This window comes from Balaenoptera musculus, chromosome 6 (genome assembly GCF_009873245.2).
Source record: "Balaenoptera musculus isolate JJ_BM4_2016_0621 chromosome 6, mBalMus1.pri.v3, whole genome shotgun sequence".
Lineage (NCBI taxonomy): Eukaryota > Metazoa > Chordata > Mammalia > Artiodactyla > Balaenopteridae > Balaenoptera > Balaenoptera musculus.
In genome coordinates this window covers 46327601-46343290 of record NC_045790.1, presented here as the reverse complement: position 1 = coordinate 46343290, position 15690 = coordinate 46327601, and the positions used below count along the sequence as shown (strand labels likewise).

General features: G+C 36.6%; 1 protein-coding gene across 2 annotated transcripts in view; it reads left to right on the top strand.

The window, feature by feature from the left end:
• Window positions 1–15690, top strand: part of FOCAD (focadhesin) — a 318822-nt gene that overhangs the window by 187956 nt on the left and 115176 nt on the right. For both annotated transcript variants that reach the window (XM_036855059.1, XM_036855060.1), the window contains exons 16-18: window positions 9033–9167; window positions 12683–12733; window positions 13753–13836. In XM_036855059.1, the coding sequence (XP_036710954.1) occupies window positions 9033–9167; window positions 12683–12733; window positions 13753–13836 (270 nt within the window). The remainder of the gene's footprint in view (window positions 1–9032; window positions 9168–12682; window positions 12734–13752; window positions 13837–15690) is intronic.

The following is a 15690-nucleotide window of genomic DNA, read 5'->3' as shown; positions in this document are numbered from 1 at the left end:
GGTGCTCCTATGTTGGGTGCATATATATATTTATAATTGTTATATCTTCTTCTTGGATTGATCCCTTGATCATTATGTAGTGTCCTTCCTTGTCTCTTGTAACATTCTTTATTTTAGAGTCTATTTTATCTGATACGAGTATTACTACTCCAGGTTTCTTTTGATTTCCATTTGCATGGAATATCTTTTTCCATCCCCTCACTTTCAGTCTGTATGTGTCCCTAGGTCTGAAGTGGGTCTCTTGTAGACAGCATATATGTGGGTCTTGTTTTTGTATCCATTCAGGGAGCCTTTGTCTTTTGGTTGTAGCATTTAATCCATTCACATTTAAGGTAATTATCGATATGTATGTTCCTATTACCATTTTCTTAACTGTTATGGGTTTGTTTTTGTAGGTCCTTTTCTTCTCTTGTGTTTCCCACTTAGAGAAGTTCCTTTAGTATTTGTTGTAGAGCTGGTTTGTTGGTGCTGAGTTCTCTTAGCTTTTGCTTGTCTGTAAAGCTGTTGATTTCTCCGTCGAATCTGAATGATATCCTTGCCAGGTAGAGTAATCTTAGTTGTAGGTTCTTCCCTTTCATCACTTTAAATATATCATGCCACTCCCTTCTGGCTTGTAGAGTTTCTGCTGAGAAATCAGCTGTTAACCTTATGGGAGTTCCCGTGTATGTTATTTGTCATTTTTCCCTTGTTGCTTTCAATAATTTTTCTTTGTCTTTAATTTTTGCCAATTTGATTACTATGTGTCTTGGCGTGTTTCTCCTTGGGTTTATCCTGCCTGGGACTCTCTGGGCTTCCTGAACTTGGATGGCTATTTCCTTTCCCATGTTAGGGAAGTTTTCAACTATAATCTCTTCAAATATCTTCTCGGGTCCTTTCTCTCTCTCTTCTCCTTCTGGGACCCCTGTAATGTGAATTGTTGGTGCATTTAATGCTGTCCCAGAGATCTCCTAGGCTGTCTTCATTTCTTTCATTCTTTTTTCTCTCTTCTGTTCCACGGCAGTGAATTCCACCGTTTTGTCTTCCGGGTCACTTACCCATTCTTCTGCCTCAGTTATTCTGCTATTGATTCCTTCTAGTGTATTTTTCATTTCAATTATTGTATTGTTCATCTTTGTTTGTTTGTTCTTTAGTTCTTCTAGGTGTTTGTTCTTTAATTCTTCTAGGTCTTTGTTAAACATTTCTTGCATCTTCTCAATCTTTTCCTCCATTCTTCCTGGTATGTGTTTATGGGTTGTGTAGTTATCACCAGCCATATATTTAGTTGATGTGGCAGGAGTAGTTGTTAATTCCTGGGTTATGCTCTGTTGGAGGAGGAGCAATAGTCATTCCGAGCAATAAGGTTGTGTAAAAACATCTGTGGCATTATATTAGGTTTCCCACGTATGGTTGAAGATTTTGGGCTCCATTTTGTAAAATGGGAACAGCTATGGTAAACTTCCAAGTTTTCATATAAAACAATATTAATTAAGGTGGGTGGACAGAAGAAACAGAAATGTCAGTTTTTACCAAAGATTGAGCACCTTGCCTAATGTCATTTTAATAATACAGTAATTTTAGGTGTCATATGAAAGTAAATCTTTATGTAAGCTATAGGGAAGTGGAAGAATCAATTAAAATTAATTTTAATTATAGAAAAATGGTTAAGGCTTAAATTCATAAAATGGATATATATTTCCCTTAACATATGACTCAAATATTGTATGTACATAATAGGAAAGTCACAAGTTTTGACTGAGGATAAAAAGATTAAAAATCATCTATAAACCAGAGTACATGTATAACAAAGAAAGAGATCATACTATATATATTCTTTTGTAACATGTTTTTATTCAGCTAGCAATTTATCATGGACACCAAGTCATGTGACAATCTACTTCTGACAGCTAATTGAATGAGCATGTGGCTGTCCTGTATTTAATGAATTTCCTATTGTGGGATATTTAAATTGTTTTCTGTTTTGATTTTGACTTTTCATATGATGCACCACACTGTGATAAATTTTTTTTTAATTGAAATATAGTTGACGTACAAAGTTATGTTAGTTTCAGGTGTACAACATAGTGATTCAACATTTTACTACATCATGAAATGATCAAGACCATAAGTTTAGTAACCATCAGTCCCCATGCAAAGTTGTTACAATATTGATGATATTTCTTGGTGTGTAATACAGCCCCGTGACTTATTTATTTTCTCACTGAAAATTTGTATCTCTTAATTTCCTTCACCTGTTTCACCCACCCCCCAAACCACCCATTTGTTCTATCTATGAGTCTGTTTTCATCTTGTTTTGTTTGTTTTTTGGTTGTTAGATGCCAAATGTAAGTGAGATCATACAGTATTTGTCTTTCTCTGCTTGACTTACTTCACTTAGCATAATATTCTCTAGGTTTATCCACATTGCTGCAAATGGCAGTATTTCATTCTTTTTATGGCTGAGTAGTATTCCATTGTATAAATATACCACATCTTCTTAATCCAGTCATCTATTGATGGGCACTTGGGTTGCTTCCATGTGTTGGCTATTGTAAATAGTGCTTCTATCAACATTGTGGTGCATGCATCTTTTTGAAATGGTGTTTTCATTTTTTCTGGATATATACCCAGGAGTAGAATTCCTAGGTCATATCGTAGTTCTATTTTTAGTTTTTTAAGGAACCTCCATACGGTTTTCCATAGTAGCTGCACCAATTTACGTTCCCACCAGCACCGTACCAGGGCTCCCTTTTCCCCACATCCTCTCCAACATTTGTTATTTGTAGACTCTTTGATGATGGCCATTCTGACAGGTGTGAGATGATACCTCATTGTGGTTTTGATTTGCATTTCTCTAATAATTACTGATGTTGAGCATATTTTCATGTGCCTATTAGCCATCTGTATGTCTTCTTTGGATAAAAGTCTATTTAATTCTTCTGCCCATTTTTTATGTTGTTTGTTTTTTTGTTATTTAGTTGTATGAGCTGTTTGTGTATTTTGGAAATTAAGCCCTTGTTGGTTGCATCATTTGCAAGTATTTTCTCCAGTCTGTAGGTTGTCTTTTTGTTATAGCGATGGTTTCCTTTGCTGTGCAAAAGCTTTGCTTTTAATTTTGTATCTGCTGAACAACTTTTCAGCAGTTTTTTTGGGGGGGGTGGGGGGGTTTAAGCTATTTTGATTGAATTTCTGTTATTTTTCTTTTTTTACCTTGGAGTCTAAATTCCATTTATCTGAACCGGGGAAGGAACTGGCCTTTTTAAAAAAAAAAATCCCTCAGGTTATTTGGGGGAATAAAGCACTAATTTTCTTGTCAAAGGATATTTCTGACACATTCTTACTGTGAGTTTGCTAGTTCATGCCAGGAGAGTGTCCAACATGAAATAGATAATTAATCCAGACAGAATCTAGCAAAAATGAAAACTGAACGTCCCTGCAGGGAGCTCCTTTGTCATTCTTTCTGTTCCTGCAGAGAAATCAATGGAGTTTACATTGGAAGATATTGTTCCCTGTAGGGGGAGGTGTCTCAGGGAAGCTGCAGCTTCTGACACGGCGGAATAAAAGAGAAACCTAAAATCCCAGGCCGCTGAGTAGTGATTCCCTTGGGTGGCTTGATAATCTAGATCAGTCTGTTTAGTAAATGCCTTTCTGTTTTTACTTGTAGCGCTTATACAGTTCCAAGCCTCTTCTATTCAGAAATTAGAATTATAAGTCTGTACTACAAACTGCCAAACAGTTTTTCTGTCATGCCTCCGTTAGAAATGGCATTGTGATATTAGGGATTGTTAGTATGAGAGTAGCTTTACCACATCAAGTACACATATTTTTGATTCATTAAGCCACAATTTGGGATTTAGATGTGTGCCTTTACATTATTTGCCATCAACAGTACAGAAGTTGAGCAACTCTAATCATCAGAATTACTGTCCTTTAGATTATAAGGGACTTGAAAAAAGGCAACTCAATATTTATTCCTATTTTTTTTATAACATTGCTTTGATAATACACTAGTCTCAGACATTAAAAGACTGTGAAATTGTTTAAATAAACCTGTGCTAGTAATTTTTTTATACCTATAACCTTTAACCCCATATTATTAGAATGAGAAAGAATGTTATTTTTCCCATTGTTTCTGCTCCATTGATTATGGCTCCTTAAACTCCCTCTTATCCCATGTTATTGTATTTTGGTAACAGAAGCATCCTGTTTTATGAATTGTGTGTGCTGAATTAGCTTAAGAGGGCTTCACTGCATGGTGATGACTTGAGTTCTCTAATTGTGAAGGCAGTTTCTTTTACCTTCATTATGAAAAGGACAAATAAGGCGGTTTTCATAGCCTAAATGTTTTTAAAAAGCTTTCCGTCTGTTGGAGTAAAGCATCAGGACAAAAGGAGTAGGCTCTTCTTGGGAATTTCTAGAAATACCTTTTGGAGGTAAAATTAGAAGATAGCTATCTGTTCCTCTGCGAAGAAACAAATTCATTCTTACAGCTCAAGAACTGAAACAAAGACTGATTCTTTTGCGGTTCATTATTTTTTCCATTGGCAAGCTTCTTTTACACTGTATAAAGCACATTTGCATACAATTGCCTCAGTATTGCCTTTACTGTTAACCTTGTGCTATACATAGAGCAGGTGTTAGTAATATTATTTCCATTTTGCAGCTGTGGACACAGATTGAAGGAGATTAATGACTTTGCCATAGTCCCACAGCTACCAAATGGGAGAACCTGGGGTTTCTGACTCTAGTCATGTGCTCTTTACAGTATATCATGTTGCATCGGATCTTCGTAATCTGTGCTGTTTAGCGTCGCTAAGGTTCTTGTGGAAGAATAACATGGAAAAAGTATCATTCTCCCCAAGAAACAAAAATGGCAACAGAATATACATAACGTAAGCATTCAGAATGGAATGAATTCTCCAAAGTCTCATTGACAAACTAAGCAAGATGTTCTGAGTCATTTGTCGGTAAATATTCATATGCTATATATGCATAATACCTAGGTATTGTTCCTTCTATTTTGTTTGTTTTTGCTTGTTTTGCCCTTACTGTTGAATTGTGGACTTAGTATGGTAGGCTGATAGTTTTCCTTCTATTTTATTTGTTTTTGCTTGTTTTGCCCTTACTGTTGAATTGTGGATTTAGTATTGTAGGCTGATAGTGTTGTAGGCTGATAGTTTCTGTGGACTTAGTATCATAGGATTTAGTATTGTAGGCTGATACTGTTGAATTGTGGATTTAGTATTGTAGGCTGATAGTTTCCTGTGGATTTAGTATTGTAGGCTGTTAGCACTTTTAAGATCTTATTGCACTGTCTTTTGGTCTTGTTAATTTTGAAAAGTTTATTACTCTAAATTGCTCCTTTGTAGATAGCCTGTATTTTCTCCCGTTTATCTCTGAAGATTGTCTCTGCCTTTGGTTTTAAACAGTCATATCATAATGTATAGACATATAAACTTATTTTTAGTGTGGCTTATTTGATTTTATTTTCTGTGCAAATCATTTGGGTTATGTATTATGGGAGTGCTTTTTGAGAGTGGTCCAGGTGCCCCCAGCTCACTGCCATTTTTTGTTAATTTCTCAGCTCATTGGTTTCTAGTCCAACCATTACACTAGGGTGCAGCCCTTCAAGGGTGCTGGTTTTATGTGGGGGTCTCAGTTCCGACTCCCTTCCATCTATAGGATAAAGGCAGTATCTCCTCTTACCATGTGGACATTTAAACTCAAGCTATTAGGTTATGGAAACTGACAACTTCCTTTCAATACCACAATGCAGGTATTTCCCTCTTTGTTTCTGGCACTGGGTAATTAACCCCACCTCCATTTTTCCTGTTCGGCTCAGCTATATATAAAAGAATTTTCTTCTTTATCAGTCATTTCAAGTATGGCCCATCATGTTGTTGGAGCCAGAAATCAGTCTATTTTTTGAAAACAGACAAGTCATTGGGTAATAAACAGTAGAGCTGAAACAAGCCAGTAAAGACCAGGAACATGGGCTTGACTAATCTGATATAATATGACAAATTGCACAGGTCAACAGGCTGGTGGATCAAATCCACAGGGGTCTAGGAGATGGACATAGCAAGATAGTAATAGGTTGAATCCAAAGCCCTCAGGGCTGGAAGATCTCTAAGATCTAGTCAAGAATAGCCCAGGGTTGGGAAGGTCAAAGGAAGCAGCCTTCTTTGTTAGAGGCTTCCCTGCTCCTGATTATGTATAGGCAAGCCTGGATTTACGTATATTCCCTGCAGGTATACCTTGCTTACATTTAAGGCACAGTTCCTGGCTGGGATTCTGGAATATCTTCTCATATTCCACATGTAGAGTACCATTTCAGGCACTAGTTTTCAAACTTTCTAGGAAGAAGACTTTTTAAAAAATAAGTAAACCTTTGAAAATACTTAGAGGATATAGCCTCACTCCCCAGCCACCATCCATGGACAGGGCAAGCCCCTTTTGTACTCCCATAATTGGTGGCCAGAGATCTTTTTTGTTGATCTGCAAAGTGCATCAGAACATGTATGAGACCATACTTCCTCCTGGTATTTTGATTTACAGAAATGTTTGAATGACAAAGCTGTTGTTAGCAGACATTACATCTGAGCTACAGTCCTTTTTCCCTCGTGCCTGCACGATATTTCTTTCTAGATGTCTTTCCATCCGCTCCAATTAAACATATCCATCCCCCATCTCCTGCAAAGGTGCTCCTTCTTCCGGTTGCCCCTCCATTTAATTATGTTGCTTTTTATTCACCCAGGTCTCTAGGCCCAAATCATCTCACTTCATTCTCCAAGTCCTTTTAATTCTTTTATTCTCTATCTCAGATTTACCATTCCTCAGGCTCCAGTACCATCAGTAGTTGATAACTACTGATAATCTGATATAGTTATTACTGTGGTAGGTGAGGGGCTGGGGGCGGTGGTTGAGAACTGTAAGATGTGGTCATTGTCTTTACAGAACTTAATATCTACTTGAGAAGACAATTTATATTCACAAAAATAGTGAACAATACCAGGCAGTATGGAATTAAATGCTAAGTTGGGTAGTACAGAGTTTTAAGTGCTAGAAGTTAGAGGAAAGGAAGGGATAAAGTGAGGGCCTGAATTGTAAGAGAAAAGTTAATTGTAGAATTGAGATTTGAACTGTCTTGAAACAACGTAGGTTGGAATTAGATAGAAATTTAAAGTGAGGAGAAAGCGTGGATAATTAGTGTGTATATTGAGCATACGATTTTTGGAAAACTTTTGAGGCTCTTTATGTTAGGGACTGCTGACAAATAGGAATTAGAGAGGTTCATGACTGCTTTGAGTTTGGCTATAAGACTATCAGAAGAATCTTTCAAAAATAGTATTTGAATTTAGTTTATTCCCCAACTCAGAAATCTCTGGAGGCTTCCTTTTGCTTTTGATTCTGATCCAAACTGCTTTGGTATTCTAGGTACTCTTTGATCCATCAGCCTTGCTTCACCAGGACTCGTGCTTTTTATGTCTACAGCTTGCTTTATTTGTGTCTGACTTATGCTTTCCATTTCCTTGTGGGATGTCTGCCTGATTTCTTTCCATTCCTTCTTCAAGTCCCATCTCTAGACTTTTTGCCTCCTGATACTGTAATGACTCCCACCCACTGAAATAGCTTTCCTCCCGAAACTGTTTTCTGTTGAAAATAGTTCAAAATCTAATCATGCACCTTTTGTTTCCCAATGATTTAGAATTACAGACATTTCTCTTCCTTTCTGATACGGTGGTAAATTCTTTGAAGGGTTAGATTATGTTTTGTATTTTATTGTTCCTCTTAGTGCTGTATACCACTCTGGGTATATACTCGATGTTGAATTGATAGCTCTTAAAGAATTGGTTTCTTTTTTATTTCAAATACTGATGATTTGTAATATTAGAGCTACTTTGTATAAATGTACCTACTGTCATGCCTGACAGTACTGCCCTTAGTGAATGCTAGTGGAATCCAAATTTGTAGTGGATCCCAAGTCAAAGAACATTCTTCTGTTGTTTCACAGAAAGTGGAAAATAAGAGCAAAAGCACTGAATCCAAGTTTTCTGAGATACTCTTTCTGCTGTTTTCTTTGAGTCTCTCCTTAATCTGTGTCTTTAAATATATATTATTCATTTATCTTTGACATCTTTTCACTTGTTAACTCATGTAGTGTTTCCTAAATAATTTATGTTTGTAGATGAAGATAAATTGTGTGTGTTAATTGAAGCTTCAGAGAAGAGATTGTAGTGGTTTAGAAAGATTAATCCTTGTTAAACTCTATCTGATTGATCTGTGTTGCCACTCTTCCTGCCTGAGTTTTAAAATTTTAATCAAATATCTGTAAGTGAAGAAATCATCCATTGTAGTTGGAATTGAACTTAAGAAGATATTTGAATATCCTTAAAACCAGATCTTGAAATGGCTTAAGAATACTTGGTTTAAGGGAATTGGGTCAAGCTAACAATAACATTTTTGTTAGTTTTATTTTAGCATTTAACAGCCTCTTAAAAATCTGAAATGACTTTTTAAACAAAGTCTTAAGTTATTATTTTAAATAATAAAATTATTCACCTACCTCATTTAGAAGTTTGTAAGATGATTTGAGAGTGTTTGATTTATGTATGCTAACATCCCAATTTTCTGAGTGGTGATACAGTTTCAGCAAGACTGGAAAACTATGAGAACTGTGAATACCTGGATTTAGAAATGTTCTAAAATTATCTTACCCTTCTTGGTTTCAGAGAATGGCTATTCAACAATGTTTGTAGCTAACCTGGAGCGAATTTTGTGTGTATTTGTGCATGAGGGAGAGCGACAAAGCTTTGCTTCTTTGGTTAACCAAAATTAAGTAAAAAAGCAGTTGTGTGAGGCAGGCTGGATCTTCTTCAACAACAGTTTATATTAGTTTAAATAATTTCTTTTGAGGGGTGATGATTTATCAGATCTTAACTGCTAGGAGTGTTCTTATTCTTAAGTTTCCTTATAATGAAAGACAGTACTCTTTACTAACGGAGTCATATGAGCTGGGATTTTGTTAGGCATTGACTTTTGTATTTGCTTCACAGGTGGTTTGTATTCGCTCCACTTGGAATGCTCTCTCCCCAAAGCTGAGTTGTGACATGAGACCTCTCATTTTGAAGACCCTCAGTGAACTGTTTTCTCTGGTTCCTTCCTTAACAGTCAATACAGCTGAATATGAGGTATGCATTCAGAGCTCAGTAAATTGTCTGTTTCTACATTGGGAAGACATGTGCTTTATCATAACTTTTGGAAAAAAATGTTCGTAATCTTTTGTTTGCCAAAAATCATTTAGCACTTTTTGTTCTGTGAACATGTTGATATCTTTATGGACTCCTAGGAGTAGGAGGATATCCACCCTTATCAGTCCTCTGTCTTTGAGATTTATTTACGTGAAGGATGCCAAGTTTTTATTATGAAAGTATAGTCAAGATTTTTAAAAGCCCATATGTTAAAATAGTGTTTCTAAAATAATAGAATTCATGAGGCCAACAGTTTAAATGCATTTTGTTGGTGTTTTAAATTCTAAAAAGTGTTACAAAGGCTTTAGTAAGGCAGGGCAGACTTCTCAGTAGTATAGGCATAGTGTCATTTGTGGCTTTTTTCTAGCTTAGGCATAGAGATTTGATTTTTTACGTGTTAGTTTACATTTTCTATATATAGCTTTGCTTTTCATGTATACTCTTCAATGAAGGCGATTGTAAAATCAACCTGTCCTAGGAGAGGAAAATAATTTTATGAACTAGGCAGTGTTTGTCATTGTAATGAATTGAAACACTTGGTGGAAGATGTTTTGCTATAAGATTGACGTATTTCTGTTTAACATTTTCTTTCTTATCTCTTCTTTGAATGAAATGAGAGGGTGGCAGATTCATTTATATCTCCACTTTTGTAGCCATATCCCCTTTCAAGCTCACCTTTTTATTGACTTTTCCTTCAAAGAGCCTCAATTGATTTCCACTTGAAGTCTTGGTGAACCTTTAGTTTGATTTAGTGCTTCACAGACTTTGATAAACTGACCCTCTGTAGGATTCCAAGAATAGTCCCTTACTTGTTTTAGATCACATGATAAGACAGGATTGTAGGATAATACTTCTTCTAATCATTCTAAATACTACACAGTGAATAAAGTCAAATTTGTCCTTACCAAGGACACAATACCTAGCATGGTACATAATGTATATTCAGAACCTAGTTGTTGAATGAATGAATGAACCAATACAGGATATTGTGAGTTTATTCTCACATTTGGGCTTTTGTTTTGGGGTATTAAAAAAAGAATCAATTCGAGACTCCTAGAGTATATAGTTCACCAACAGTCTTTTTTATGGCCACTGTTCGTGGGTACATACCCTATGTTGTCAGAAAGTCTGCCAGGCTACCGATAAGGAGCCCAGACTAAAACACAAAATAAGGACTTTGTATGCAGTGATACGTATATTTATTTTCTGTCTTCAAGGGCTGAACTCATATACCTTTGTATTGCTTGTACTTTCAGTTTTTATTACATTGAATTTATGAAGTGGCTTGTGTGTTTTTTATGTTTGCTTACATTGGTAAGCTGTAAGTTGTCTTTTGGACTATTTTTTTCCTTCAAATTTTACATTCCTTTTCAGTGACATTTTATTTTGGTTTATCTTCATGCTTATAATAACATTAGGATTCCTCTGTTGTTCAGATAGATGGCTTTGGGACCATTTTATCCATCAGTTTCCTCCTAGTTGGGAGATTTCTTCAGTGACCAGAGCCCACTTGGCAGCAGAAGTAAAGAAACGTAGAGAAGACCCCTCTCCAATCTGTCGCTCTCTCTCTCTCTCTCTCTCTCTCTGTCTCTCCCTTTCTCCCCACCTCCCCCACTTTCTCCCTCCTTCCCTTCCTTTCTCCCTCCCTCCTCCTTTCTCTTCCTGTGTGTGTTTAAATAATTTGTTTTCTATTAACTGCTTAGAGTTTATTTGTATGTAAGCCCGAATTGAATATAGTTTTCCCAAAACATTTCTTAGGTCATTGCTATCCCTAGTCACCTCAAATGCCTTGTATTTACCAAAAGTTAAGTCCAGTTTCTTTATATGGAGCCAATAAGGTCTTTTAGAATTGGCCTCATTCTGTTTTTCTGCCTCCTGCACTCCAGGAAAACCAAACCATTGTAGATTCCTTCTCCGCTTCCAAATTTTTCTATTGCTTTTCCTTTGTTCATGTTGTTCTCTCTGTCTAGAATTACTTTCTTTTTCACTGCTACTTTTAAAGTCTATTTTAGGAAATAAAGAATTGGTTTAAGTTATCCCATCCTTTGAGAATTTTTCTTCAACAGGAGTCTATTGCTCCCGAAGTTCTTTATCTATACTGTCTTAAGAACATTTATTTCTATTTTATACTACAGGTATATGTATACATATATTTTCTCCATTAAAATATAAGCTTGTTGAAAATAGAGTCCATGTTTCAATTTGCATATTTTCTGAATTGCTTTGCAAAGTGCTTGATAATTCATTCATTGACTCAGAATATATTTATAAGAACTGTGCTAGGCCTTAGAGATACTAATAAACAATAATAGACACTATTTTAAGTAGTTATTACATTCCCCAGCGCTCTTCCAGTTACTTTATATCAATTAGTTCTAATATCTGATAGGAAGTTATTATTTTTCATTTTATAACAAAAGAATCTGAGGTTTTGAGAGGTCTATCCATTCATTAAACAAATATTTATTGAGTATCTGCTACATGCAAGACAAGTAACTGAACCAACACTGTAGTTTCTAAGTGAAAGCTGTTTTCTAAACCCAGGACTTTCTGGCTCCAAGGCTATATTTTTCCATTATACCATGTTGTCAGTCCCTGCCTTCTGAAAGCTCAAAAGTTGGTAAAGGATATAGACATAAGCAATAATAATTATAATAACATTTGATGAGTACAGTTACTCAAAGGGCTACGAGAGTGTGGTGGTGGAAGTGACAAGCATTCTTAGGAGAAATCTAAGGAAACCTTATTTAGTTGGTGCTATTAGACTAGGATCGTGAAGAATTAATAAAATGTTGCTTTTCATTGATGTTTTTAAGAGAATATGCAAACACAAGGAGGTATAGAAGAACCTCATATGATTTAGCAGGGCAAGAAGCTAGATGTGGCTGAAATTAAGAAGACATTGAGTGTTGGAAGACAAATGGCTTTTTATGCTCAATTATTTATTAAATATTTGTCATTTGAGGAACTGGGCTTTATATTCTTTATATACTGGCCTTTGAAATGAGAAAGACAGCCACTGCTTTAAGGAGTGTACAAGCTAGTAGGGAGTTGACCACATACACAGATAATCTCATTAGATGCTAAATTGTGCCATGTGCCATATGGCTGCTTAGAGAAGGGAGAGCTCTCTTCTGGGTAGGGGGTTAGGAATAGAGGCATGAAAAAGGAGAGTGACATTTGTACTAAGACTTGAGAGGTCAGTAAGAAATGGTTAGGTTTCTAAATTTAATAATCTTAAAATCTCACCTCGTTTAGCATATCCATATGTTTAGAGGGTGAGGCTGTTTCTGAGTATTTTCATTTTATGAATTGATGGATAAGTACAGATTAACTCAGTTACTAGTGGTATAATTTTTAAAGAGATTTAATTTCCACATTTGCTACTTCAGATTGTTTACTCTCAATTTTATCTTTGTCTTAAAATTTTATTCTGTTGTTTGTTGATTTTTCAGAATTTTAAAGTTCAAGTCCTCAGCTTCCTCTGGAACCACACTCAAAACAAGGTACTGTCACAAGGGCGTCAGTGAAACAGAGCCAAGCTGGGGAAAGAACTGTGAAATAAGACTCTTAGGAGAAAAATATAACTCCCTTGAAATGATGCCTTCTTGATTTTAAAAGAATTGTGACTATTAATAAATTTAGGTTTTAAAAAGTATTCTTAATTTATGCCAGTTAATACATTGTCACCATAAAATGCACTTGTTACTTTGTGGCACTGACAGATATGAAGAGGGACTGTTGCCATTGCCTCTCCTTTTAAAGGTCCTTCCTCTTTCCTGCTTTGCCCCTCCCCCACCGATAAGCACATCAAACAAAAAGTCCGCTCCACTTTTTGTTTGTTTGTTTGTTTTTGGTTTTTTAAAAATTTTTATCGGAGTATAGCTGATTTACGATGTTGTGTTAGTTTCAGGTGTACAGCAAAGTGACTCAGTTATGCATATACATATAGCCACTCTTTTTTAGATTCTTTTCCCATATAGGCCCTTACAGAGTACTGAGTAGAGTTCCCTGTGCTGTACAGTAGGTCCTTATTAGTTATCTATTTTATATATAGTAGCATGTATACTCTCCAGTTTTCAAATGTCATTTCCAATCAAGGGATATAGAGCAGAGGGTGTTGGTGATGTTCCACCTGGCTCATGAGTGAGAAAGCTTAGATTCCAGAAGGCCAGCTCTCCCGGGCAGTAGCCGGACACTCAGAGTCCAGTTCCAGGCCTATCAAACTCTATACCCTCGTACTCCTTCCGCTAAACCGTACCACCTCATGGGGACCTGAGCAATTAGGAGTTATTTTATGTTTAATGTCCCAACTAGGATAGAAATGTGGTTTTTCTGATGCCTCTGTCCAGTGCTGTTTTCTCTCTATTTTTAATTGGGACGTACTAAGCAAGGCTTGAATACCATTTCCAAAGCACTGACTATAGAACTTTGAGGTTGGTCAGGGAAGATTTTCTTTCTGCCTCCAGAGTTGATGTTTAATATATGTTGTTTCTTTTGTTTATCTTACTTTTACTCTATCTAGGACCCAGTTGTAGCAAATGCTGCATATAAATCTCTGTCACACTTTGGTGCCAGGGAGCACACCATTCTTCATCTGCCTGAAAAGGTAGGTTTTTCTGCTTTCTTACCGGTATCTCTTTACTGCTACGTTTTATAACTTTACTTATATCCCCCGCTTGGGGAATTCTTACCTGTAACTCTAGATATGTTGTCCATAAAAGATAAGAATTTATATCTATAATTTGTTTCATCTGTAGTAGATTGTAGAGGTCTTAGACTTCATAGATAATGAACTGAAGCAGATGGAAGGTGAAAATGAAATCTCTATAAGGTGACTCGGTGTATGACTGCATTGCCCTGTGCCCAGGGCAACGTCTCTGTCACTATAGGAACCACCTTACCCAGTTAGTGCACCGTCTTGAACTTCACATCCAAGCACGGCCTGCACAGAGTAAGGTTTTCTACCACCTGGGCAGCCAGAGATCTTTATTTGTGATACAGAATTGAAGTGCCGTCTGAAAAAAATCTGCTATTTATTCTTTACTTTGAAACGATATATAGGTTAGTCCCAGAGAACTGGATGAAGAAAGTATCACTCTCTTTTAAGGGTTAATACACTGTGTGATATTATCTTAGTTTTTAGACTAAACTGAAAACATACAACCTTTTCTACTACCTACCTAGTATAACCAGCTTTAAATTATCTCGTTATATTAAGGAGTTAAGTGTATGATTGCTTTCTTTTTTAAAAAAATTTATTTATTTATTTATTTATTTAATGGCTGCATTGAGTCTTTATTGCTGTGTGCAGGCTTTCTCTAGTTGTAGCGAGCGTGGGCTGCTCTTCATTACAGTGCACGGGGCTTCTCATTGTGGCGGCTTCTCCTGTGGCGGAGCACAGGCTCTAGGCACGAGGACTCAGTAGTTGTGGCTCGCGGGCTCTAGAGTGCAGGCTCAGTAGTTGTGGCGCATGGGCTTAGTTGCTCCACAGCATGTGGGATCTTCCTGGACCAGGGCTCGAACCCGTGTCCCCTGCATTGGCAGGCAGATACTTAATCACTGTGCCACCAGGGAAGTCCCTAAGTGTATGATTTCACATTTAGTGTTACTGCTAATTCAAAGGCATACAAATGGTTATTTAATGCCGTTAGAGTGTAAGGAAGACATTGTGTTAGAAGAAGTTATGCGTAACATTACCCAGAATCTGTCCTTGAGGTGAAGTGGCAAGTTTTGTTGTGAATTTCTTGGGATCCTCAGGCATTAAAATGGGTTGACTTTTTCTTCTGGGTTGAGCTTATACAGAGATTAGATGCCAGTAGGAACCAGGCAAACTTCTGTTTATTGAATCGAATTGGAGGGACTGAAGATAGGCTCTTGTAAAACCGAATCCTAAGTGAGGCAGGATTTCCCGTGTCACTGAGAACTCGAAGACAGATCGGCCAGCTTGTTGTGCAGTTATCACAAACAGGAAGCCTTAACAAAAGATGTCCTGTGACTCGTAAAATTTAAAAAGATGGAATTTCAGACTACACCATGGTGACTAGCAGTACCCATAGCTTCTGAAAAAAAGAGAAAGGTAAAGAAAAAGGAAAAAATTACATGTAAATTTGGTATGTAAACTCCTACCAATAGATTAGCTACACTATCTGGAGAGATGCTTTTTCTTATTTTATTTATATACATATATATATATTTTTTTGGCTGCACTGGGTCTTAGTTGCAGCATGTGGGATCTTCATTGCCGCGTGTGGGATCTTTGTAGTGGCACATGGGTTCTTAGTTGTGGCACGCATGCGGGATCTAGTTCCCTGACCAGGGATCGAACCCTGACCCCCTGCACTGGGAGTGCAGAGTCCTAACCACTGAACCACCAGGGAAGTCCCTATATTATTTTAAATAAGCAATTGGTAATTTAAATCACAACATAATGATTACCTTTATTTTTAGCTATTATTACTGA